The 26,440-nt window shown below is 47.4% G+C and overlaps 1 protein-coding gene across 1 annotated transcript; it reads left to right on the top strand.

Annotated features, from left to right (window-relative positions):
• Positions 1-26,440, top strand: LOC126353749 (thyrotropin receptor-like). The gene is made up of 4 exons (XM_050002843.1): positions 1-49; positions 8,620-8,848; positions 15,045-15,193; positions 25,767-26,440. The coding sequence occupies exons 1-4, from the start codon at positions 1-3 to the stop codon at positions 26,438-26,440; spliced, it is 1,101 nt and encodes a 366-aa protein (XP_049858800.1).

The raw sequence follows: 26,440 nt of genomic DNA, 5'->3' as shown, positions 1-26,440 counted from the left end.
ATGGGTCTACAACTTGATCATGGTGTTGATGTAAAGGGCATCGTACGTCGTGAGTGCTCACAGTGATTTACTGTAGACAGTAAGTGGTACGTGTACTAAATTTTGGTTGAAGTCTATCTAGTGGTTTAGGAGGAGATGTTGAATATACATACAAGAGATGCAGGGCTGTCCTAATATATGACGCCAATCAAAGACCTGCTCGGAAAGTAGGGCCACGTTCACGCAGAGTCTGCAGCGACGGAATGCCCAGCTCGGATCAATGAATCTGATGCCTTCCACCGCACTAACATATTTATCTCTCACGTATGTAGCGGATCTCAGTCAGATGCACGAGCCCGATCAGTTACAGGATCTTCCACACAGGCGATGTCAAGACGGAACGACGAGAGGCAAGAGACGCCTAACAAGTCCTCTCTCACGTCGCGCTGGCTCTAGAAGGAGGTGAAGAGAGGCCTCATGGCGGTGTGGTTGTCGTTGCGATGGTTGTGTCCGCGGCCGCCTTTGTGCTCGGATGCCGCGATTCACTCCTGTTATCTGCCACAGAGACGCACTCTCGGAAACTGTGTCCCCAAAGAGACATAAGAAGCGGAAGATGTTCTCAGCCAATGACCACCGACACAGTCGCGAGCCGAGGCGATCTCTCACCATCTCGATGAACTTCCGATGGACGCCTCCAAGCCGGATACTAAGGCGTGTCCTTCCATAGCTCGACCGCCGATTCGCTCCTCTCGAACGTGCAGCTGATGATTGCCGACCAACGCGACAAACGATTCCCTGTATCATGAGAAGTATCCCAGGAGCCACCAAGTCCCGTTGTGGAGGACTCTGAAGATCTTACCCAGGCTCCCCGAGCTTTCGGCAGGGGATGCACAAGCGACTGTTGCCTCAGCGGCACAGGAACGAGAGAAATGAAAGGGCATCTCAACGTGGGCGAGCTGCCGCTGCCGTTGCAGCTCCTTCCCTTGTTGTTACGAACGTCCCACCGTCAGCAGACTAGCAGCAAGCTTGCAAGATTGTCTCCATCAGTTTCAACATTCTCGGCACAAGTATCAAATTCAACTGCTCCGCAGTATGCTCAGACTGGCGGAGGGGGTGTTGTTCTGCTGCAGGGAGTTCGAGTGGAGACCTTCGCCGACTTCTACTGGAGGCAGTGGATTGGCTGTCCCTGTGCGAGATGGAATAGAGGTACCCAAAGTGGTACACTTGCAATCGGCATGGGGACTGGGATTCAATATGCTGTGTACTCGAGTATCTAATGCCTACTCCCCTTCTGAAATAGATAAGACCGGTCACGGTTTTACGCAGAAGAACTTACACCTCTCTTCTTGGGCCGCTACAAACAGATCATAATTGGCGGGGGACTTCGATAGCGTGCTGTCACAGAATGACTAACAACCAAACTACACTCTGTGTCCTGAACTGAGTCTCTTCGTACAACACCTGCATCTTTCTGTTACTTGGGAGGTATTCCATAGTGATCGCCCTGGATTTATGTGACCAGTAACTCAATCGGCAGACCTGATCAAATCTACCCCTCCTCTGACCTTGTGACGGCGATTCTAGCAGGAGAGCGCCGACTCATTGCTTTCTCAGAACGTGGTGCACACGTATGCATGGTCAGCCTCCAGCGGCAGACGATGTGGAGAAGTTGGGGATTATGGAAATTGCATTTTACACTCCTACAGGATCAGAAATGTAGGCAACTCGTTGCAAGCACGTGGGCCTCATGCGAACATCGATTGCTGCGACATGTATCATGCCTTTAATGGTGGTTCGAATGCGTCAAATAGGCTTTACGACGTGCAATGTTTGGTTAAGGTAGGCAATGACCACTCTGGCACCAACAAACGACGTTCATCTGTTATATTGGTCTCCGAGAACTCATGGCGCTTCCACCATTCCCTGATCGCCAGACGGTGATCTGCCGCGCCAAAGCGAAGATTCCCAAATTTATCCGCGATAAGCTTCAACGTGTGATGTGAACGAGTTTCCAGGACAGGTCGGCGAAGAACCTCCATCCATGCAGCACATTATCTCCGAACGACGACAAAAACGACGAAAATTGGTACCCGCTCTGGAATTCGCGGGTGGTGAGATACATTACTGTTCTCCTCCACCCCCACCCCTTTGATAGGTACGTGGTTCATACCACACAGCAATTTTCTCCAGACAGTGAGTGATGCCTGTACCAAGTTTCGCTGAAGTCTGTCTAGTGGGTTAGGAGGAGATGTGGAATATACACACAGGACGATGCAGCCTTGGCATCAGTCCCCCGGACACTTGATGAATTGGCATCCCTTTTGGCGGAGATCGCCAGTGATGGCGTTGCGGACACTCTTTCCAAGGAGCAGTTAATACAGTTCAAATGGTTCTGAGCACTATGGAACTTAACATCTGAGGTCATCAGTCCCCTGGACTTAGAACTACTAAAACCTAACCAATCTAAGGACAGCACACACACCCATGCCCGAGGCAGGATTCGAACCTGCGACTGTACTAGCAGCGTGGTTCCGGACTAAAGCACCTAGCACCGCTCGGCCACAACGGCCGGCATTTAATAAGGCACCAAGACCAGATTGTTGGAATTCTACTGACCTCTAAGAATGTGATGGCCCCAGTGTGGAAGGTAATGTACCAAGAATTGTCATTTGCAGTTCCACCCCCTGGCATACATACAACCATACTTATAAGTTGTATAGATTCATGCAATACAGTACTGTAGCCGAACAGTACACATGTAATAATGTTTCGAAACGGTGCAAATTTTGAGTGACTTAGAATAAAGGAAACTCCTTTAATTATGGCGATATTGTCGCTGAAACTAGTTTGAGGAAGATAGTAAACAAAAGTATTCAGCATGAAGGCGGACTCACACTCTCATATTGTCCTTTCTAACAGCTGCCTGATCTAGCACACGGACGCATCTAGACGCACGCTACCTAGACTGCAGGCATAGACACACAACGCCACGAAAATTTAAAAAAAGAAAAAAATGTGCTTATAAGGCTGAGTTTTCCAGTAGACAGCTGATATGAATTAAGTCAACGTTCACCTCTGAAACAGCCCTTGCGAAAAATTCTCTGTAACACCCAGTCTTAAGTGTTGTACTTCAGGTGTCAGAATATTTAAGACTTTAAAAAAAAGTTAAAGCAGTTTTGACAGATCGAAATCGATTTAGTGATAATAGGTGTCTTCTAAACTTTATTTCATTCAAACAACGAGCCATTAAACGTCAGGTAGTTCCAGGTCGGTCTAAGAATGTGCTTCTCACTTGTGGTAACAGCCAGCAGTCGCAAAGGTCATTTTCCAAACTAATCATAAACAATCTTCGAATCTCTACGTTGGAAGAGTGAATCAACGTTACGTGTACACTTAGCAATGAAAGTTATATTTTAATACAGTGTCGTAAATAAAAGTAGATGCCGTGTGACTAGGTGCTCCCGTCGGGTAGACCGTTCACGGGGTGCAAGTCTTTCGATTTGACGCCACGTCGACGACTTGCGTGTCGATGGAGATGAAATGATGATAATTAAGACAACACAACACCCAGTCCCTGAGCAGAGAAAGTCTCCGAGCTAGCCGGGAATCGAACCTGGGCCCTTAGGATTGACATTCTGTCGCGCTGAACACTCAACTACCAGGGGCGCGCAAACAGTTTAGTTATGGAGATATTATAAGTAGTTCCATTAGTGTGACGAGTAGGCGCTAACAGATAAGTTTACTCAAAATTTTCATTTCAAGGCCGATAGTTTGAAAAGTATCCAATCTGAATGAAGTGTAGGTAAAATCAGCTTTACCAACATGTTTATTTTGGTTTTTCTCATTTCCCTGACAGATACATTTCTTTATTTTTCCAACATACGACTTAATAAAATAACAAATATTTATTTAAGCATGGATAATCAAAGCCTGCCAGTCCTTGTAATTATCAGACCTGGGTCCATCCGTTATTATGAACCTGGTTTTCCCTCTGAAATTTATCCTCAAGATATTGAATAAAACCATTGTAAATATAATGTGACTGAAATAGGTATTACTGTGTAGGAGACAGCACAACTCTCGCAATTGCAGGTGCGTGTTAGAGTTCAAAGTGCTTCCAGATAATGCATATTTGAATACTGACTGCAAACTGAAAGTAATGAACTCGTGTTGCGTATTAAGCTCTGCCTGTTGGCTCGACTTGTTTAGGATAATATGCTTGCCATTTATGACCTATACTACAGGAAGAAAATACTATTAATTCATGAGTTGATGTGGTGGAAAATCTGTTACGCTAATTCTTCAGCCGCATACCTCGTAATACTTAATCACGTTCCCTTAACTGTAGTGCTGTGAAGGTCTTACGGAAAATCATAACAAGAGCAGTACGCCGATGTGAATAATGCAGTGTAAATGAATAGGGCACGTTTCTTTTGCAAATACGTAGGTGAGGAACACGGGGTTTGAGTCGTGGAGAAAGGTAAGTATGGAATGTAATATATTCTGAGACGCCAAATGTATTGAAAATGTATTATAATTATCAAAATTGGACTACAGAATGAATTACACCTCGTGGATATATACGGTACATCAAATCTAATTTTTTCAATTTCCCAAACTCACGTGGTCATACAAAGAAAATTCAGAATAATACTACAAAGCGGCATATTGGAAACTGAAATGAGGAACTGATCATAGATCACTTATCCACACATGTTTGAACTACAATCAGATCCTGACTACCACATTCTTCGGTGAAATAGAATGTCTGCAAAGATAACGTGCAAAATTAATTCGTTTTTTCGTATTTATAAACCATATGCAAACTCCAGCAACGCAGACGATACGCGAATGTACTAAGCAAACTGCGGTATCATCAAGTCGTTTGTATTGGCAGGTTGGATTCTTCGTCTCGAAACAGAGAGATGCACGGACAAGACTAAAACTATATTCGACCATACAAAGTTCTGTACAAACGAATTCTGGCGGTTTGCGTCCTGATTGGCAGTCACAATTCGGAGATAAGCGAGCGACATGGCTCGCGATGCTTTGCGAAGATTCTATCAGCTGTTCAAATGTGTGTGAAATCTTATGGGACTTAACTGCTGAGGTCATCAGTCCCTAAGCTTACACACTACTTTACCTAAATTATCCTAAGGACAAATACACATACACATGCCCGAGGGAGGACTCGAACCTCCGCCGGGACCAGCCGCACAGTCCATGACTGCAGCCCCCCAGATCGCTCGGCTAATCCCGCGCGGCATTCGTTCAGCTACGAGACGTAGACGCTAATGAGTGAGATTTCTCGAGGAACAAGCGACCCATGAGTGGCGCACGGAAGCGTGTGATTGGAAACAAAGTTCGTGCGAGGGCGACTGTGTTTCAACAAGAATCTCAACATTAAAAAAAAAAAATATGGTCCTGCATAGCAATTTTAATAAATCGCATTAAATATCTTAAAGATTTGAAATGTTTTAGTTTTTTTGTCTTATCGAATTCTTAGATCATAGATCGTATAATAAAATTTTATGAGCGTAGAGGAAAGAGAGGTAAGATCGAGTAGCTAATCCTCTAACATCCTGTGGAGCTGAACTATTTAACAAGAGGTTGCCATGTTTACTAAAAATAATTTTTTACTGGGTATAACAACTTACTCCTCTAAAGTCATAGCTGTAGTGTTTTTTTAATGAGAGGTTCTTTCATACAAAAAATCAAATCATTTGCTCTTATAACTCCCCCCCCCCCACCTTCCCCCCAGTTTTTGTGGTGCAAAGTTTGTAAAAGAAGTTTGGAGTGTCGTATTAAGTAGTTTGGTAAGACCATGTACTGTCGGTCTTGCCCCCACGGCTCTCCCCGACGGAGGTTCGAGTCCTCCCTCGGGCATGGACGTGTGTGTGTGGTCCTTAGCGTAAGTTAGTTTAAGTAGTGCGTAAGCTTAGGGACCGATGACCTAAGCAGTTTGGTCCAGTAAAACCTTAACAAAAATTTTCAATTTTCTTGGCCCCACTCAAAGTACCCGATCTTACCCTGAGGTCGGATGTTATGAAAAGAAGCGAAAGCACACTGTTGTTGAACCAAATCCCTATTATGTGTTACTGAATAAATTATCACTCTCCGTCAGAACAGGCCTGGAAAAGCCCGACGGTACCGACTGACCGCTGTGTCATCCTCAACAGATAGGCGTCACTGGATGCGGATCTGGAGGTGCATGTGGTCAGTAGCTCATTCGGCCTCGTCAGTTTTCGTAACGAGAGCCTGTACTTCTCAGTTAAGTTGCTCCTGAGTTGCCCTCAGAAGAGCTGATTCCACTCCGCTTCCCTACAGCGTTTTCGGCAGACCCATTCGGTCGCTTACCCAAGTGCTAGCCAGCCCGACAGCGCTTAACTTCGGCAATCTGATGGAAATCTATGTTAGCTCTGCGGCAAGGCCGTTAGCATAAATTCTTAGCAATCATGTAATATTCCTGACTTAGAGCTTTTAAAAGTGTAATGACTATGAAATAATCACAGATCAAGATGACATTAATCAGCAAAAACGCTGTCGCTCTTTCTTCTTGACTAGTGGAATGTAATTCTGTATCTCTCCACCAGAGGGCATAAATAATGACATCACAAACACGGTATCCAATGTCAGCTCATTACCCAATCTTAACCCACCTTCTCCTAAATAATCATCCTTAAATTTTACGTTATAGGCTTTTAGTTCGAAAATTGCTCTAAAATGCAATCAATGCAAGTAAGATATCGGACAATTTCTCGTGGTATAGCTGGCAACGCAGGTTCGTCCTAAGCGTCTGTAGGTCCGAACTACGGCACTGATCTGTGATCATTGTCGTACTACTACATTCACTAACAGGGAGAAAAGTAGAAATAAAGTTGCACATGCTGTCACTGTAACTGTACAAAAACGCCCATTAATTTACGTTCCTGAACGAGATCAATGAGGATGAATGAATATTCCATATGATTACTTATTACCTAGCTGGGTACCCGGCGTTGACCTGGTATGTATTTATTTCAATTATATGAAACTTCATGGCAGATTAAAACTGCCGGACCCAGACCCCTAACTAGGGACCTGGCTAAGCCATGTCTCCACTATATCCTTTCTTTCAGGATTGCTAGTTCTGAAAGGTTCGCAGGAGAGCTTCTGTAAAGTTTGAAAGGTAGGAGACAAGGTACTGGCAGAAGTAAAGCTGTCAGGACGGGGCGTGAGTCTTTCTTGGGTAGCTCAGTTGGTAGAGCACTTGCCCGCGAAAGGACAAGGTCCCGAGTTCGAGTCTCGGTCCGGTACACAGTTTTAATCTGTCCGGAAGTTTCATGCCAGCGCACACTCCGCTGCAGAGTGAAAATCTCATTCTGGCCCTCAATTGTATTAGTCCATCTGCTCCCTCCCCTCTCTCTGCCCATCTCCTCTACCCCTCTCATCTTCTTCCCCCCCCCCCAATCCCTCTGCTCCCTGCCCACCTCCTCCATCCCCATTCTCAGTGCCCCTCTCTGTGTCCATCTGCATCTTACAGTCTCTCTACACAACTCGTGCTCGCCTTCCGTCATTCCATCTGCTTCTATTGCCTTTCTATGTCCGTCTCTTCTTCCCTCTCTCTTTGTTCATTTCTTCCTTTTCCCTGCCTCTGTCCATCACCTCCTCCCCATCTCTCTCTGTCCGTCTCTTCCTTCCCTCACGTCTACTGAACTGTGTCGTACATCGATAGAACTTTGTAGGTACATTCAGGATAGTATGTGCTAAATGTGTTGTGAATAAAGTTACTAGCAAAGAAGTTGTACATTTAAACATCATGATGTCATGCGTGATGGGACAGTTTTACTGCTTGAACAGCGAAAATATAGTAAGCGATAAACATTTTTCTTTCGACATTTTTTGTGGTTTGTCAGCAAGAAAAGTTTGATAAAGATCTGAAATTATATGTGAAGTTTTTTGCTGGTCCATAAGTGTTCTTGTTCCAAAATACTGTACAGTACACATCGTAACTATATTATGCAATCTGTACATTATCCAACAAAAAATCTGGAAACATGGCTTAAACACATTGGAGGTTCCATAAGCATTGTATTCATTAGTTTGAATCGTATCACATAGTAATATCAATCAGTAATAGAATTTTCACAAAGATGATCACTTTCAAAAGCCAAAGAGTAAACAACTTTTTGAAAGACTGAATGTTTTTCTCCCGTTCGGGTAATGTTCTTAAAACCAATAAAATTCTCGTGCTACACAGTTTCTAAACTAGCCATGTTATTTCTGAGGGTTCAAGTTAACTCCTTGGCAAGGAGCAGATGTGGGATATAATTACGCACACACATACAATTTATTATATATGTGAATATCTTTTTCTCCGCTATCCGAAGATGATGGAATATAGCCTATACGGTGCCTCGAGCTATGCACAAATTACTTACGAAAATCTCTTGAAAATTTGCGTAATAATTTTGAAGATTGTAATGTTCAAAAACAGACAGACAGACTTGACGATTTTACAGATTTATCATTAATATAGATCAATTTAAGAAAATATGTTCGTTCTGATCTGTGAGTTTCCTTAGACCAACCAGCACAGGCTCGATCCAGTAGCACAGTTGACTCTCAGGAGGAGGCCCCACTGAGTGGTACCCGTTGCAGGCCCGGGCTGCCAGGTGGCGGGCTTCCTGACGGTGTTCGCGTCGGAGCTGTCGGTGTACACGCTGACGGTGATCACGGGCGAGCGCTGGTACGCCATCACGCACGCGCTGCACCTGGACCGCCGGCTGCGGCTGGGCACGGCGGGCCGCGTCATGGCCGCCGGCTGGCTGTACGCCGTCTCCATGGCGGCGCTGCCGCTGCTCGGCGTCAGCGGCTACTCCAGGACCAGGTGGGCAGTCGCGTCCCATTTCTGCTCACGTTGTCTTAAACAACACTGGCTTCCGTGGATGGCACTACGCTACCAAGACCTAACCAAATACACTGCCAAACGAAGAAGAAGAATGATCGGTCGACAGTGCACGAGGGGCATTCAATAAATAATGCAACACTTTCTTTTTAAATTCTGCCTGAAAGTAAGTTTGGATTCATTCAGGATTCCAATACACAATTTTGTTCCCCACCCTTTCGGCTACAAAACCCTATTTTTCATTATAATCTTCGCTAAATGCGGTGGCCTCACACAACTTCACTGGAAGGGCCTGGTATGCCCGCATAGTACAAATTTGCTGGCCGACGTTACAAGGAAGTAAGGAAGGATGGAAGACTGGATTTAAAGTCCCGTCGACATCGAGGTCATTAGAGGCACAAACTCTGACTGTGTGACGCATGGGGAAGGAAATCGGCCGTTCCCTTTCAAAGGAACCATCTCGGCATCTGCCTGAAGCGATTTAAGGCAATCACGCAAGACCAAAATCAGGATGACTGTACGCGGGTTTGAACTGTAATCCTCCCGAATGAGTCCAGTGTGCTAACCACTGAGCCACCTCGCTCGGTCTATGTTGGAGCCAGCGTCCTGCTGCATCAACAACCTCCACATTATTCACGTACTACTTCCCGATAGCGGCATCCTTCATTGGGCCAAATAGTCAGAAGTCGTAAGATGCGAGACCCTGGCTATAGAGTGGATGAGTTCCTTTCGGGTTCACAAGCTTCGCATTGTCTTGGAGAAGGAAAATTTCGTTTCCATCATTGTGGCAACAAACACGCTGAAGTTGTTTTTTCAATTTTCTGAGGATGGCATAATACACTTCTGAGTTGATCACAGCACCCCAAAGCTGGTTAGAAACGATGAACCCATGATTTCATCGCCTCTTACGATGTTCGACAAAAACTATAACTATCAGACTTGTAACGCACGAGCAATTCCGCATAGACAGTCCTTCGCTGCTCTGTATACTCGTCTGTTAGGCGGAGAGGAACACAGCTTCCACACCTTTGAGTTACTCAACCGGTAGACGAGGGTGTCAGCAGTACCAACAGAAACGTCCAGTTGAGCAGCGAGGTGATAGACTGTGATTCATAGATCACCTCGAATCAGAGTGTCTGCTGGTTTTAACATTACAAGAGTCACAGCTGTGTGCGGCGGCTGGCACGTGGGAGATTGGATGGGTTTGTGTGACCTTCAGACGTCTCGCCCAACGACTCACCTTGTGTTTGCTCGCTACCGGGTCTCCTTAGATAGCACCTATATTAGAAAGCACGTATCGGTACCTGCGAGACTATGGTTTTCCGCTGAAGGGAACTCAGTGACTGCACATAGCTTGAAACGTGCCTCCGTTACAAACGCCGTGTTGAGGGCTACGTGTAGCACCGACATTTATTCGAATTTCACGAACTATGGGGGCTGACGTGGGAATACACCACGATGTCACACGACAAATTCCACCTTTTTTCAAGCGAAACTGGCCGAGAAAAACGATGTGTTGCATTATTTATTGTACACTCCTCGTAACTTCGTACATGTTCACACCGTCGGCAAATACGCTATTTATCCATCCTTTCTTCTTACAACGTCGACGGCTGCATTAGGAGTGATTCCGGGCTCGGAAAGCGTGAACTGTTGATGAAACATTTCGTATTACGTTCCCTGATGAACCACTGTTCTGTACAAACCTGGATGACCGTAGTCGGCGAGTGTGACGGCGACCTGTGGAGAGGTCCATTATTCCTTTGTTTTTAGAGAGTAATAACGGTATTACTTCTGCCGTCATGCTTTGGGAAGCCATCGGGTATGGCTTTAGGTCACAGCAACTCTGACGCCACAATGGTACGTCACGGTCATCCTATATTCTCACATGTTACCTACCAAGTGACAGCATCGTGGTGTCCTTTTCCAACAGGACACTTCTCTTCCGCGAAAGACACACACCTATAAACTTTCAGTTTGATGTGGAGGAAATACTGTGGCCAGCAACATCGTCAGGTCTGTCCCTGATTGAACATGTGCCAGAGTAGCTCGTACTCCGACTGTGTCCCTGTGGCAGTGTCCTGAATATCAAGGGCCATTTGTAACGGTTGTGCGTCAGGTTGCCCCAGGAGGCGATACAACGACTTTATGACGTCCTTCCCAACATAATTGGTGCATACATCCAGTCCAGAGAGGGTGCAACGACATACTGACAAGAGGGCTCCTACGGCCAAGTTGTATTACTCCGCTTTGCAATCACTGAAGTAACATCACATATCCTCTACACCTGTGAAGCTTCATTTTGTTTTCTTCCCCTCTTTTGGGTGCTTCATATAGCCGATGTCAGTCACCAACATTATTATGAGGCACCGCACGAAAGGGCACCATTACACTCTCGTATTCGTTGCTGCATGGAAACAGATACCCTCTGATTGTCATCTTCTGCACTTTCTGAAAGTTGTGGTTGGCTCCTAGGTATACAACTTCTCACTGTGGTGGTTCACCTCACGTGCCCCACACTGCCTCTACTCGAAGAAGCTGATGCCATAACGTGTAGTCTTGGAGGCAACCGAATCGATCGTACCTAAAGGCGCCAATGAAAAAAATCCGTTTTTACATCGATTTATCAAAGCTCCTCACAGAGATGTACAAGCAGTGAGGATCAGCAGCACAGCAATGAGCGTCAACAGTGGGGCATGTTGCGTGTTACTTAGCCTGTAGACCGGTTTCATACTCTAACTGCTTCATACTCCCCCAGAGGGAGAACTCCAGAGTCGGCCGCTGTGGTCGTGCGTTTCTAGGCGCTTCAGTCCGGAATTGCGCAGCTGCTACGGTCGCAGGTTCGAATCCTGCCTCGGGCACGGATTTGTGAGATGTCCTTAGCTTAGTTAGGTTTAAGTAGTTCTGAGTATAGGAGCTGATGACCTCAGATGTTAAGTCCCGTAGTGCTCAGAGCCATTTAAACCATTTTGAAGAACTCCAGGTACGGGAGGTCAGGCGACGGGGATGGTCTGGAAACAGGACCGCCTTGGCCAACCCGTCTATTCTCAAATGTGTCTCTCAGATGATTCATCATAGCAATGCTGAAATGGGCAGGTGCCCCTCCGTGCTGTAAATACGTCATTTGTCTAACATTCAGAGGTATACCCTCCAGCAGGTCTGGTAACACATGTTCCAACAAGTTGCGATACCTCCATACACTGAGGCCGAATGGAAGAATGTATGGTGCAATCGACTTACCGCTGAGAATGCCAGCCCAGGCATTAACACCGAATCGGTGTTGATGAGCACGAGGTCGAGTATCTCGTGGATTCACATGTGCCCAAAAATGCGAACTGTGGATAATGAAGCAACCTTCACGAGTAAACTAAGCATCGATGGCGTACAGGGCCTCACCCAGAAATAACGGGCGCAAGACAGTCTGTTATAAGATCCTTTGCCCTACCGCACGCGTTGGGGACAATGTTTAGGTGCTAGTGCTGTCGCTCGGTATAGATGGAAATGATGAAGCTGCTGGTGATGTATCACATTCCACAAAAGCTTATGCCTGACGCCAAAGCTGCTTGAAATATTTCATGTGATTGTAGATGGATTGTCCTGAGCATGCCGCAGAATCTCGTCTTCCATTTCGGGAGTTCTAAGTGATCGATTCTATCCTGCATCGTGCATACTTGCATGGGAAATGCCGGTTTCACGTAGCAGCCGATGCACACGTCTGAATGTTTGGTATTGTGGAAACAATCGGTTGGGAAAGCTCATTACAGCTCGCCCACGTCCATTCGCAGACCCGTATATCAGATGCATGTCAGTCATGCCAGTATACGTAAACTGCTCAATGTTTTCCGTTGTTTTCAAAAGGCGGTGATGTTTGCGAATGAATCGGTGTTTTTCCAAGCAGACTTTGAGTCAATCATCTGTACACAGAACAGTTTTAAATGTCAGTACGCATTCTCAGTAAGTGATACCGATACGATAACTTACGTCAGCTGCACTAATAAAATGTTCCCTAGCATTACAAGATGATTTCGGAGACAATATGTTGCTTATCGAATATATTTGTTTTGGTGTTCTTTACCGCCTGTATTTATTTGAACGAATAGTTTCGACACACCCTATATTTGTTTCAAGGGTAAACGGAGTCATAATCGAGTGACATTTATCGTTCTAATATTGCTTTTAAGCACAGAACTCTATGTGCATTGGAAGAAGTGAATAGGTCGGTTTAGGCACGCAATAAAACTGAATATGAACCTACGTATCTGATGTAAACGCTCTCCTTTGACTCCTCCGACAGCTACTCAAATCAAGTGAACTCTGCTCTCCCCCGTCGGAGGTTCGATTCCTCCCTCGGCCATGAATCTGTGTGTCGTCCTTAGCGTAAGTTAGAGTAAGTTAGATTAAAAAGTGTGTAAGCTTAGGGACCGATGACCTCAGCAGTTTGGTCCCATAAGACCTTACCATAAATTTCCAATTTTCGATGTGAACTCTCATTGCAATTCTCGTTAAAATACAGTAGAACAAAGGCAAACTAGTGCTTTACATTTATTATAATGTTTTTGTACCAAGAACGGATGGAAGATTCAGTTAACATGAACGTCTATTATAAAAATAAATGTACACTACTGGCCATTAAAATTGCTACACCACGAAGATGACGTGATAAGACGCGAGATTTTACCGACAGGAAGAAGATGCTCTGATATGCAGAGCATTCACACAAGGTTGGCGCCGCTGGTGACATCTACAGAGTGCTGACATGAGGAAAGTTTCCAACCGATTTCTCATACACAAACAGCAATTGACCGGCGTTGTCTGGTGAAACGTTGTTGTGATGCCTCGTGTAAGGAGGAGAAATGCGTACCATCACATTTCCGACTTTGATAAAGGTCAGATTGTAGCCTATCGCTATTGCGGTTCATCGTATCACGACATTCCTGCTCACGTTGATCGAGATCCAATGACTGTTAGCAGGATATGGATTGGGTGGGTGCAGGAGGGTAATACGGAACGCCGTGCTGGACCCCAACGGCCTCGTATCACTATCAGTCGAGATGACAGGTATCTTATCCGCATGGCTGTACTAGATCGTGCAGTCACGTCTCGATCCCTGAGTCAACACATGTAGATGTTTGCAAGACAACAACCATCTGCACGTACAGCTCGACGACGTTTGCAGCAGCGTGGGCTATCAGCTCGGAGACCATGGCTGCGGTTACCCTTGACGCTGCATCACAGACAGAAGCGCCTGTACTCAACGACGAACCTGGGTGCACGAATAGCAAAACGTCATTTTTTCGGATGAATCCAGGTTCTGTTTACAGCATCATAATGGTCGCATCCGTGTTTGGCGTCATCGCGGTGAACGCACATTGCAAGCGTGTATTCGTCATCGCCATACTGGCGTATCACCCGGCGTGATGGTATGGGGTGCCATTGGTTACAGGTCTCGGTCAGTTCTTGTTCGCATTGACGGCATTTTGAACAGTGAACGCTAGATTTCAGATGTGTTACGATCCGTGGCTCCACCCTTCATTCGATCCCTGCGAAACCCTACACTTCAGCAGGATAACGCACGAACACATGTTGCAGGTCCTGTATGGGCCTTTCTGGATACAGAAAATGTTCGACTGCTGCTCTGGCAGCACATTCTCCAGCTCTCTCACCAATTGAAAACGTGTGGTCAATGGTTTCCGAGCAACTGGCTCGTCACAATGCGCCAGTTGATGAATTGTGGTATCGTATTGAAGCTGCATGGGCAGCTGTACCTGTACACGCCATTCAAGCTCTGTTTGACTCAATTCCCAGGCGTATCAAGACTGTTATTGCGGCCAGGGGTGGTTGTTCTGGGTACTGATTCCTCAGGATCTATGTGCCCAAATTGCGTGAAAATGTAATTACACGTCAGTTCTATTGTAATATATTTGTCCAATGAATACTCGTTTATCATCTGCATTTCGTCTTGGTGTAGCAATTTTAATGGCCAGTAGTGTAAAATAAGTAACGGACTTCGAGTAATGGAGAGAACCGTAAAACAATGTGAGTACGTTGGGAAGGAGCGACACAGGAACGGCCGGTAGCAATCGACGCCAGAGCACGACGTAATGCAGACCTGAGTCGCTGCCGCCTTCCTCTTACGCGCACTGCCCTTACCTGAGCCCCGGGGCTGCGCTTGTTGCAGCATCTGCCTGCCGATGGAGAACCGCGACGCGGGCGACACAGCGTACCTGGCGACGCTGCTGCTGGTGAACGCGCTGGCATTCGCGCTGGTGTGCGCCTGCTACGCGCGCATCTACTGCGCCATCCGCGGGAGCGGCGGGACGCGCCGGGGCGGCGGCGGCGCCGGCGGCGGCGCCACGACGGCCGGCATGGACAGCAGGGGCGTCGGCCCGGGGAACGCCACCGCCGGGGCCGGTGGGTGCTCGCGGCGCTCTCGGCTCTGCCGCTACAATACAGTTACACTTCGCAGTTCACCCTGTCATATTTGGTGGAGGATACTGTGTGCACCTCTGTCACTTCCCCTTTCCTGCTCCAGTACCTAATTATCTGCACTGAGAATGATTGTTGGGGAGCCTATGCGTGAGCTCCAACCTACTCCTCTCCCCATGTTCTTTTCATTGGTGGTTGATATTAAACTGCCGGTGTTCCGAGTGGCGCAGAGCGGGCTACATACATCGAAGGACGTTGAAACATCGTAGTTATGTCAATTACTTGGTACACTGTCGCACTATTCTGGTAAAATAATAGTTCTGGCAAGAATGTTTCGTGCGGTGTCAGTATGCTGTGTGTTCCTTCGTCATAATTGTTGGTTTCTTTTGGGAAGTGACTCTGGTGTAAAAGGTTAAGCTGGTTGAAGTTTACTGCGTGATACGCAGTGGCTACTGAGGAGAAAGACCGTACACTACTAGTAAAGTGGCTCTACCAGAACGGCTACAGTAGCGCGAATATCGTCTACAGAAACAGCTGCAAAGAAGCCACATATCAATAAATGGACCACAGAATATGGTTAAGAAATTTGAAGGATCTGGTGAATTAGGCGGTGCACCAGGGAGAGGGCGGCGACCCATTCCCATTGCAATAGTTGGTCAAGTTGCTGTAGCTACAGCAGACATAGCTGCACATGTCACAAATTCTGCAGTCAGTCCTCCAGCTGTGTCTCTGGAATTGTCTCTCCTCACACCAACAGTTCAAAAGATATTGCGGCCCATTTTAGGCTGGAATCAGAATTCCATGTACCCCTGCTTGACGAGATACTTGAAAGATCGTGTCTATCAGGTATGTATGAGGACTCTTCCTGATCTGAAGCACATCGTACGACAACATGTCCCTCCAATTATACTGGATACGCTGTGAGCAGCTGTCGGCCATGCAGTGTTACGAATGCAGCATTTCGCTGAGAGGGAGATCAGACTGAACAGACGTTGTAACTTAGGGCCATATCCTAATGAACGTGCCAGAAAGACCACTGACACATGTTCGATCGTTCCTACTCATTTCCTGCACCCACACCATATTATGACTGCATAAAGTGCCATATTTTCACCTCGCCGCAAAAAGTCAACGACACACATCAAAAATGTTTTGCATCACCTCTGTTCCGAGAGTTCCGGAACCTGTACAGATAATTGGAATAGAGATCAACATAAACATCATTTTCGCCCTTTTTATTGCTCATTAAAACCACACATTGCATGTTGTAGCACCATACAGCGAGACCGTCAGAGGTGGTGGTCCAGATTGCTGTACACACCGGTGCATCTAATACCTGTTTCCACGTCCTCTGGCATTGAAGCATTACTGTATACGTCGTGGCATACTATCCGCAGGTTTATCAAGACTCTGTTGGTCCAGGTTGACCCACTCCTCAACTGCGATTCGGCGTAGATCCCTCAGAGTGGTTGGTGGGTCACGTCGTCCATAAACAGTCCTTCTCAATGTATCCCACGATTGTAAGATAGGGTTCATGTCTCGAGAAAATGCTGCTCACTCTAGTCGAGCGACGTCGTTATCCTGAAGGAAGACATTGACAAGATGTGCTCTATGGGGGCGCGAAATGTTGTACATGAAGACGAATGCCTCGCCAATGTGCTTCCGATATGGTTGGATTATTGATCGGAGGATGATATTCACGTATCGTACATCCCTTGCGGCGGCTTCCATGACCACCAGCGGTGTACGACGGCCCCACTTAATGCCACCCCAAAGCAGGAGGGAACCTCCAAATGGTTCAAATGTCTCTGAGCACTATGGGAATTAACAGCTGAAGTCATCAATCCCCTAGAGCTTAGAACTACTTTAACCCAACTAACCTAAGGACATTCATCCCCGAGACAGAATTCGAACCTGCGACCGTAGCGGTCGTGCGGTTCCAGACTGAAGCGCCTAGAACCGCTCCGCCGGCCGGGAACCTCCACCTTGCTGCACTCGCTGGACAGTGTGTCTCAGGCGTTCAGCCTTACCAGGTTGCCTCCAAACACGTCCTAAACGATTGTCTGGTTGAAGGAATATGCGACACTCATCGGTAAAGAGAACATGACGCCAATCCTGAGCGGTCCATTCGGCACGTTGTTGGGCCATGTGCACCGCGCTGCATGGTGCCGTGGTTGCAGAGATGGACCTCGCCATGGACGTCGGGGGTGAAGTTGCGCATCATGCAGCCTTTTGCGCATAGTTTGAGTCTAACACGACGTCCTGTGGCTGCACGAAAACCATTATTCAACATAGTGGCGTTGCTGTCAGGGCACCTGCAAGCCGTAATCCGTAGGTAGCGATCATCCACTGCAACGTCTGTCTTCAGAAGTTCTGGGAACCGGGGTGATGCAAAACTGTATTTGATGTGTGCATTATTTTTTTCAGCATACTCAACAAGCGCACCGATTAATTAACATTCCTACAATTTTTCATCGTTCAGTGATGTGTACAGATCGCACTGCAGCACTTGCAACATCGTCAGTTTATTTACGAGCACCTGGTACGTAGCAGATAGCAATATATTATTTTACACTTGTAGGGACGTACGCTCCGGGATACACTCCGTGGACAGAGCGAGGTGGCGCAGTGGTTAGACACTGGACTCGCATTCGGGAGGACGACGGTTCAGTCCCGCGTCCGGCCATCCTGATTTCCCTAAATCGCTCCAGCCAAATGCCGGGATGGCTCCTTTGAAAGGGCACGACAGACTTCCTTTCCCATCCTTAACTACTCCGATGAGACCGATGACCTCGCTGTCTGGTCTCCTTCCCCAAACAACCCAACCCCAACACTCCGTGATGCACAACACCTCCTTGTAGCGTCTACCACTGGAGCTGGCTGAGCGTCTGCGTGACGCTTTCGTGCTTGCTGAATGAATCTGCGACAAAGATCACTGTTCTATTCTAGATCATCACTATGTCCCCCATGAATACTATCTGGTTAGGGTCACAGGCTGATGAACCATATTCAAGTATTAGTCGAACGACGATATTGCATGCTACTTCCTTCGAGGATGGACTGCCTTCCTCAGGATTCTTCCAGTGAGCCTCAGTCTTTCATTTCCCTTAAGGAGATTAGTTTTAATCGTCGTTCCCCGCCCCCGGTAGCTGAGTGGTTGCCGGCACGGTACCTCAACGTGCTTGGTCAGAGTGTTAGCCGCCCTCTGTAATAAAAAAAAAACTGAGTTAATAGATCAACAACGAACTTAAAAGGATGTCTTACGACGTCCGCCCCGATCAGATACAACGAACGACAACGAACAAAATGAAATTAAAAAAAAAAAAGTGGTCAGCACGCTGGACTGTCAATCCTATGAGCCCGGGTTCGATTCCCGGCTAGATAGGAGATTTTCGCCGCTCAGGGACTGGGTGTTGTGTTGTCCTAATCATCATCATTTAGTCCACATCGACGCGCAAGTAGCCGAAGTGGCGTCAAATCGAAAGACTTGTATCAGGTGAGCGGTCTACCCGACGGGAGGCCCTCGTCACACGCCATTATTATTATTATCGTCGTTCCACCTGAAATCGCTTTGTATGCATGCTCCCATATATTTAATTGATGTAACTCCTTCAGGCGATTGTTCTTCAATCGTACAATTATACTACAGCATTCTACGATGTCCCACAAATACTTTTCAACCGAAATTGGCCAATTAGGAAAATGCGTTACAATACTTATTAGACGCCCCTCGTACCTCGAAGAGGTCCATCATTAATGCAGAAAATTTCGATTATATGAAACACAACTGGTTCTTCATCATCACGAAGGTGAGTATGATACCGACAAGTGATCTCAGTTTGATTCCATATTTCTAGATTTTCAGAAGGCAGGTGAAACAAGGTCACAGATATGATAAACGAATTAGGGAGGAAATCATTAAAACGAAGACCGTTTTTTGTTGCAGCAAAATCTTTTCGGAAAATATCAATCGCCAACTAAGACTTTACCAAAGACATTGGTAGTTTAGCATGTCGGTCGTTTGCACCCCACCGTCAACTAATGAGATTGCGAAGACGTTGGATAAATAGCAAATAAAGATCGTATACCATTGAACATTTAGGATTAACGACTCACAGTGTTTCATCAAATACCACAGCTTCGAGTGCGAATATGTACGCTGGTACATGGGCGACGCGGAACACTGTATCTCGAAGTACTGTTAGGAAAACGGAAGAAGCATTTGCTTCAGCCAGGCAAAAAGTTGTGTCGTGGCAAAGCACAGTAGCCAAGCACACGTCCGTGACTCTGAGCAGGCTTAAGAGCTAGGCTTCTGGGGCATTATATTCGAGGGAGCGGTGGAAATAACAAAAGGAGGGCGAAGGTAGTTTAGAATATCACATCCGTCGACGACTGGGCCATCAGAGACTAAGTATATCCTCGAATTTTGGAATATCTGGGAACGAAATCAGTCATTCCTCCGAAAGGAAAGATCCCGACGTCCACCCTTAAGTAATTTAGGGATGTTTCGACTGAGGGGCCCCATGACGGTATGTACTGGCTGCGCTACGACTCGATGCCCATATCTCTAGTTACTATCTCTCGCACGACCATCCAGGACATGGTGGTCTAAAGGCATGCGAACTGGCCACCTCGAGCTCCTTTCGAGGAATACTATGAACAGTACCTTGTCGATTCACGATTATTCAGACGATGGTCTGAGATCATTTCATTGCTGACGTTCGCCGCGAAAGCCCCCATACAACTTTCTGAAGTTGGATATTGGAACATCTGATTCGGTTAGAGAATTTACCAATCCAATTACTTTCCCACCAACACGACATGGGTCACTGATGACATCACACTCACAAGCTAAACACTCCTCACCCATTATTTATAGGAGCGTATTTTACATAAAAGATAACGATTGCAAATAAGTACTCATTTAATAAACTGAAAATAACTTCGTTATATAAACACTCTCATAAGGGAAAGGCACAACAAGTGCTGTCTGTAAAGTTAAAAGCGAGATGCGCTCATGGTAGTGGAAGTTATCTTTGCTGGAAGAACCCCATAATTGTTGTACGAGATGACCAAGTATCAGTTACGTCTCTAGCAGTCTAGTAATGTAGAACTGTGCACAATGATTTACATATATTAGGTCCAAAGGAGTTTCTTATGTTAATATTATTAGTAACTCATATCTGTACTCCATTTAGATAGGCTGCGCAGTGGAGGATCGACATAGCTTTGTAAACCATCCCACAATTGCTTCTTGTGACGTAGTGCGATTGGTAGAGTGTGGAATTACCTGCGTTCTCTTCGGTCTTCTTACCTATGGAGTGACCGAGCGAGGTGGCGCAGTGGTTAGCACGCTGGACTCGCATTCGGGAGGACGACGGTTCATACTCGCGTCCGGCCATCCTGATTTAGGTTTCCCGTGATTACCCTAAATCGTTTCAGGCAAGAGCTGGGATGGTTCCTTTGAAATGACACGGCCGACGTCCTTTCCCATCCTTCCCTAATCCGATGGGACCGATGACATCGCTATTTGGTCCCCTCCACACAAATCAAAGAACCAACCTATGAAGTGAATGTGCACAATCTGACGACCTACACTCTCTCGACACCCACCCTCCCACACTCACTTCCCGCTCCACCGTTCTACACCCCTAGATCACATTTTACTCCTTAGCATTGCTCTACTACACTTGTATATGGTGCACACATTTAATATATTTGTTCCTGACCCACTTACACCGTGTATGTGTGTATGTCTGGGATCTTCTCCCAAACCTCTGAATCGATTTCAACCAAATTTGGCACCTGAACAGCAGGTCTCAAGTCAATTAGCCCCCCTAGCTCCAATAGGAACTGAGATGTGGACAAAAACGTGTTTTTTCAGTCCGTAGAGTATAGCCACATAGGCTGTCCTACTTTACAAGCAAATTGTTTGGGAAGAGTATCGGCCTGTCTTGTCACCCTACTTTGCAAAAATGGTTCAAATGGCTCTGAGCACTATGGGACGTAACGTCTGAGGTCATCAGTCCCCTAGAACTTAGAACTACGTAAACCTGACTAACACAGTACATCACACACATCCATGCCCGAGGCAGGATTCGAACCTGCAACCGTAGCGCTCGCGCGGTTCCAGACTGTAGTGCCTATAACCGCTCGGCCACTCCGGCCGCCCCCTTCTTTGCAGTGCAGCCTTAAACTCAGGGGCTAGAATCGATTTCCATTCCCCAACATGTAACCTGCCCTGCATAATAGGCGTCTTGTGTGGGATTAGTATTGGCCTGATTTCTCGACCTCCTTTAGCTGCGGCTAAATGTGCAGATAGACACAGCTGAGAAGAGAGAGGTAAGGGGGGGGGGGGGGGGGGTCAGGGAGAAGGTGGGGTGTTAGAGAGTGGAAAATGAGGTGGACAGTGAAACGGTGATCAGTATACAGACAGAGGGAGAAGAGGAGGATATGGACAAATGGGAGGGGGGAAGAAGATGTGGTGGGAGAAAGAGGTGATTTAGATGGACAAAGAGAGGGGGAATAGGAGATGGAGAGACAGTGGGAAGAAGGAGGTGGGCATATCGAGTTTGGAGGATGAAGTGGGCAAAGGGAGGTAAAGCTGGAGAGGGAGGAGGAGAGATGTCTGCAAAATACGTGTCAAACACATATATGAGCAAAGTTGCAGGGGAAAGACCAGTTTAATGATAAACATTAATTCTTTATCATTAAACGAATCTCCGGTTTTTCCATCCTCTGTACCATGGGAACTATTAGTCCCACTGAACGGGATGTTACTGTGGCAAATGTAACATAGTTTTATTTTGCACGGGGAAACCTTTCCGATAGAAGACACGATTTTCAAGTTATTAAAAAGAATATACAGGGTGCCATAAAATTCACCTTAAAACTTCTAGAACTTGTAGAGCGAACTGAGTAGACAATATTTTGAATAGGAACCCATGTCTGGAAACGTAACATATCCCTGATATAACTATTCGAAAACGTGTTAGTAAAGTGACCGATTTTACAAGTAATTTAATAGGTGTGATCCAGCACATCGCTTGTTTTACAAAGCCATTTATTAATAAGCAAAGGAACAGTAAGGAAAGCTCATTAGTTTTCACAGGCGCTGTCGTCCAGTTCGGGAGAGCGGCACCTCCTTGCAGTACCACAGTCATGCCTGCTGGTAGTGAAGTGGAGGTACCCTTTTCTCACACCCGTGGCCTAATTGTGGCGAAAAGGGTATGCGATGGAGTCAGATATTCAGGATTACGATCTTGATAAAGGCAACAAGCAGCTCTTCGATTACAGTGAGTTTTGCCATACAGGAAGATCATGTCAGGTTATCCTGCAATTGTGTAATCAACCACGTTACCTTAACACTCACAGATACGTGAATCGGACTCGGACCAGCTCACGGAGGTAGGATAGACATCAAATTACATCAGCCGATCCATTGTAAACATCTCCTCCACCCCTCCGCCTCCACCGTGAATAGCCAGTAGAATACTTACATATCAAACGAGTATTCGAAGAGCTGTATCAAAGGAAAGGTTCAGTTCAGTACATGTGTTGCCATTCAAAATATTGTCTTATCAATCTCCTAGACAACTTTTAGACGTTTGAAATTTCGCGAACAAGATGACCTTCAAACCCTCTCCTTTCCACGCTCACACTCTATGGATGGAGACTTTTAGTGCACTACTGGCCATTAAAATTGCTACACGAAAGAGAAATTCAGAAGATCCACGGGTATTCATTGGACAAATATATTATACTACAACTGACATGTGATTACATTTTCACGCAAATTGGGTGCATAGATCCTGAGAAATCAGTATGCAGAACAACCACCTCCTGCCGTAAACAGAGCTTGGATGGCGTGTACAAGTACAGCTCCCCATGCAGCTTCAACACGATACCACAGTTCATCATGAGTAGTGACTGGCGCATTGTGACGAGCCAGTGCTCGGCCACCATTGGCCAGGCGTTTTCAGTTGGTGAGAGATGTGGAGAATGGGCTGGCCAGGGCAGCAGTCGAATATTTTCTGTATCGAGAAAGGCCCGTACAGGACCTGCAGCATCAGTCGTGCATTATCCTCCTGAAATGTAGGGTTTCGCAGGGATCGAATGCTCGGTAGAGCAACGGGTCGTAACACATCTGAAATGTAACGTCCACTGTTCAAAGTGCCATCACTGCACACAAGAGGTGACCGAGACGTGTGACCAATGGCACCCCATACCATCACACGAGGTGATACGCCAGAATGGCGATGACGAATACATTCTTCCTATGTGTGTTCTCCGTGGTGTCGCCAAACACGGATGCGACCATCATGATGCTGTGAACAGAACCTGGATTCACCCGAAAAAATGACGTTTGCCATTTGTGCACCCAGGTTCGTCGTTAAGTACACCATCACAGGCGTTCCTGTCTGTGATGCAGCGTCAAGATTAACCGCAGCCACGGTCTCCGAGCTGATAGTCCATGCTGCTGCAAACGTCGTCGAATTTATCGTGCAGGTGGTTGTCGTCTTGCAACGTCCCCATCCGTTGACTGAGGGATCGAGACGTGGCTGCACGATGCGTTACAGCCACGTGGACAAGATGCCTGTCATCTCGACCGGTAGTGGTACGAGGCCGTTGGGATCCAGCACGGCGTTCCGTATTACCCTCCTGAACCCACTGATTCCATATTCTCCTAAGTCATTGGATCTCGACGAGCGCGAGCAACAGTGTCGTGCTACACGCAATCGATATAGGCTACAATCCGACCTTTATCAAAGTCGGAAACGTGATGGTACGCATTTCTCCTCCTTACACGAGGCATCACAACAACGTTTCACCAGGCAACTCCGGTCAACTGCTGTTTGTGTATGAGAAATCGGGTGGAAACGTTCCTCATGTCAGCACGTTGTAGGTATCATCACCGGGGCCAATCTTGTGTGAATGCTCTGAAAAGTTAATCATTTGAATATCACAGCTTCTTATTCCTGTCGGTTAAATTTCGCGTCTATAGTATGTCATCTTCGTGGTGTAGCAATTTTAATTCATTGGACAAATATATTATACTACAACTGACATGTGATTACATTTTCACGCAAATTGGGTGCATAGATCCTGAGAAATCAGTATGCAGAACAACCACCTCCGGCCGTAAACAGAGCTTGGATGGCGTGTACAAGTACAGCTCCCCATGCAGCTTCAACACGATACCACAGTTCATCATGAGTAGTGACTGGCGCATTGTGACGAGCCAGTGCTCGGCCACCATTGGCCAGACGTTTTCAGTTGGTGAGAGATGTGGAGAATGGGCTGGCCAGGGCAGCAGTCGAATATTTTCTGTATCGAGAAAGGCCCGTACAGGACCTGCAGCATCAGTCGTGCATTATCCTGCTGAAATGTAGGGTTTCGCAGGGATCGAATGCTCGGTAGAGCAACGGGTCGTAACACATCTGAAATGTAACGTGCACTGTTCAAAGTGCCATCACTGCACACAAGAGGTGACCGAGACGTGTGACCAATGGCACCCCATACCATCACACGAGGTGATACGCCAGAATGGCGATGACGAATACATTCTTCCTATGTGTGTTCTCCGTGATGTCGCCAAACACGGATGCGACCATCATGATGCTGTGAACAGAACCTGGATTCACCCGAAAAAATGACGTTTGCCATTTGTGCACCCAGGTTCGTCGTTAAGTACACCATCACAGGCGTTCCTGTCTGTGATGCAGCGTCAAGATTAACCGCAGCCACGGTCTCCGAGCTGATAGTGCATGCTGCTGCAAACGTCGTCGAATTTATCGTGCAGGTGGTTGTCGTCTTGCAACGTCCCCATCCGTTGACTGAGGGATCGAGACGTGGCTGCACGATGCGTTACAGCCACGTGGACAAGATGCCTGTCATCTCGACCGGTAGTGGTACGAGGCCGTTGGGATCCAGCACGGCGTTCCGTATTACCCTCCTGAACCCACTGATTCCATATTCTCCTAAGTCATTGGATCTCGACGAGCGCGAGCAACAGTGTCGTGCTACACGCAATCGATATAGGCTACAATCCGACCTTTATCAAAGTCGGAAACGTGATGGTACGCATTTCTCCTCCTTACACGAGGCATCACAACAACGTTTCACCAGGCAACTCCGGTCAACTGCTGTTTGTGTATGAGAAATCGGGTGGAAACGTTCCTCATGTCAGCACGTTGTAGGTATCATCACCGGGGCCAACCTTGTGTGAATGCTCTGAAACGTTAATCATTTGAATATCACAACTTCTTCTTCCTGTCGGTTAAATTTAGCGTCTATAGTATGTCATCTTCGAGGTGTAGCAATTTTAATGGCCAGTAGTGAATGTTACTCTATTGTACCACTGTAGAAACACTATGGCTACGCGATTTTCCCCGCACTTCCTTCGTCTACCGGACTGTGCCCTCGGTATGGCCCTGACAGTGTCTGTAACGATGCTGATTGGCTCGGCCCGCAGGAGCGGCGGCGCGGTCGGACGCGACGGTGGCGAAGCGGATGGCGCTGTTGGTGTTCACGGACTTCGCGTGCTGGGCGCCGGTGGCGTTCTTCGGGCTGACGGCGCTGGCGGGCCGGCCGCTGCTGGGCGTGCCGCGCGCCAAGATCCTGCTGGTGTGCTTCTACCCGCTGAACGCGTGCGCCAACCCCGTGCTGTACGCGCTGCTGACCAAGCAGTACCGGCGAGACCTGCGCGCGCTGCTGGGCCGCGGCGGCCGCTCCGGCACCGCCTCGCGCGGCCGCAAGGAGCCGCTGGCCGCCGCCGCCAACCACGCCTGCTCCAACCACCACGCGGGCCCGCACCCGCCGCCGGGCGTCGCCACGGTCGCCACGGCGACGGCGACGGCGACCGGGCTGTTCTCGGACGGGCCCGGCAGGCCCGCGGGCAGTCCGCAGCAGGCGCCCCAGTCGGACGCGCAGCCGCGGCCCACGTCGTCGCCGCCCAGCGAGGGAGTCACCACCAGCTCGAGCAGCCAGCAGCAGCCGCGCGGCGGCTCTCCGCACCCGCTGCGCAACTCCAACACGCGGCTCAACTTGAGCGGCGACCAGGAGCTGGTGCTGAAGCGCGCGCTGCTCGAGGCGCAGGCGCTCGCGCGCCCGCCCTCACCCGCCGTCTACTCGGACTCGCACCTGTAA

The sequence above is a fragment of the Schistocerca gregaria genome, chromosome 1 (assembly GCF_023897955.1).
Source record: "Schistocerca gregaria isolate iqSchGreg1 chromosome 1, iqSchGreg1.2, whole genome shotgun sequence".
NCBI classification, from domain to species: domain Eukaryota; kingdom Metazoa; phylum Arthropoda; class Insecta; order Orthoptera; family Acrididae; genus Schistocerca; species Schistocerca gregaria.
This window is presented reverse-complemented; position numbering and strand designations above follow the sequence as displayed.

Excerpts from the sequence above, each read along its gene's own strand:
- LOC126353749 (XM_050002843.1), top strand. The coding sequence starts at position 1 with ATGGGTCTACAACTTGATCATGGTGTTGATGTAAAGGGCATCGTACGT. Across the intron at positions 50-8,619 it reads TGTAAAGGGCATCGTACGTC|GCCCGGGCTGCCAGGTGGCG; the intron begins GTGAGTGCTCAC and ends TACCCGTTGCAG. Across the intron at positions 8,849-15,044 it reads AGCGGCTACTCCAGGACCAG|CATCTGCCTGCCGATGGAGA; the intron begins GTGGGCAGTCGC and ends CGCTTGTTGCAG.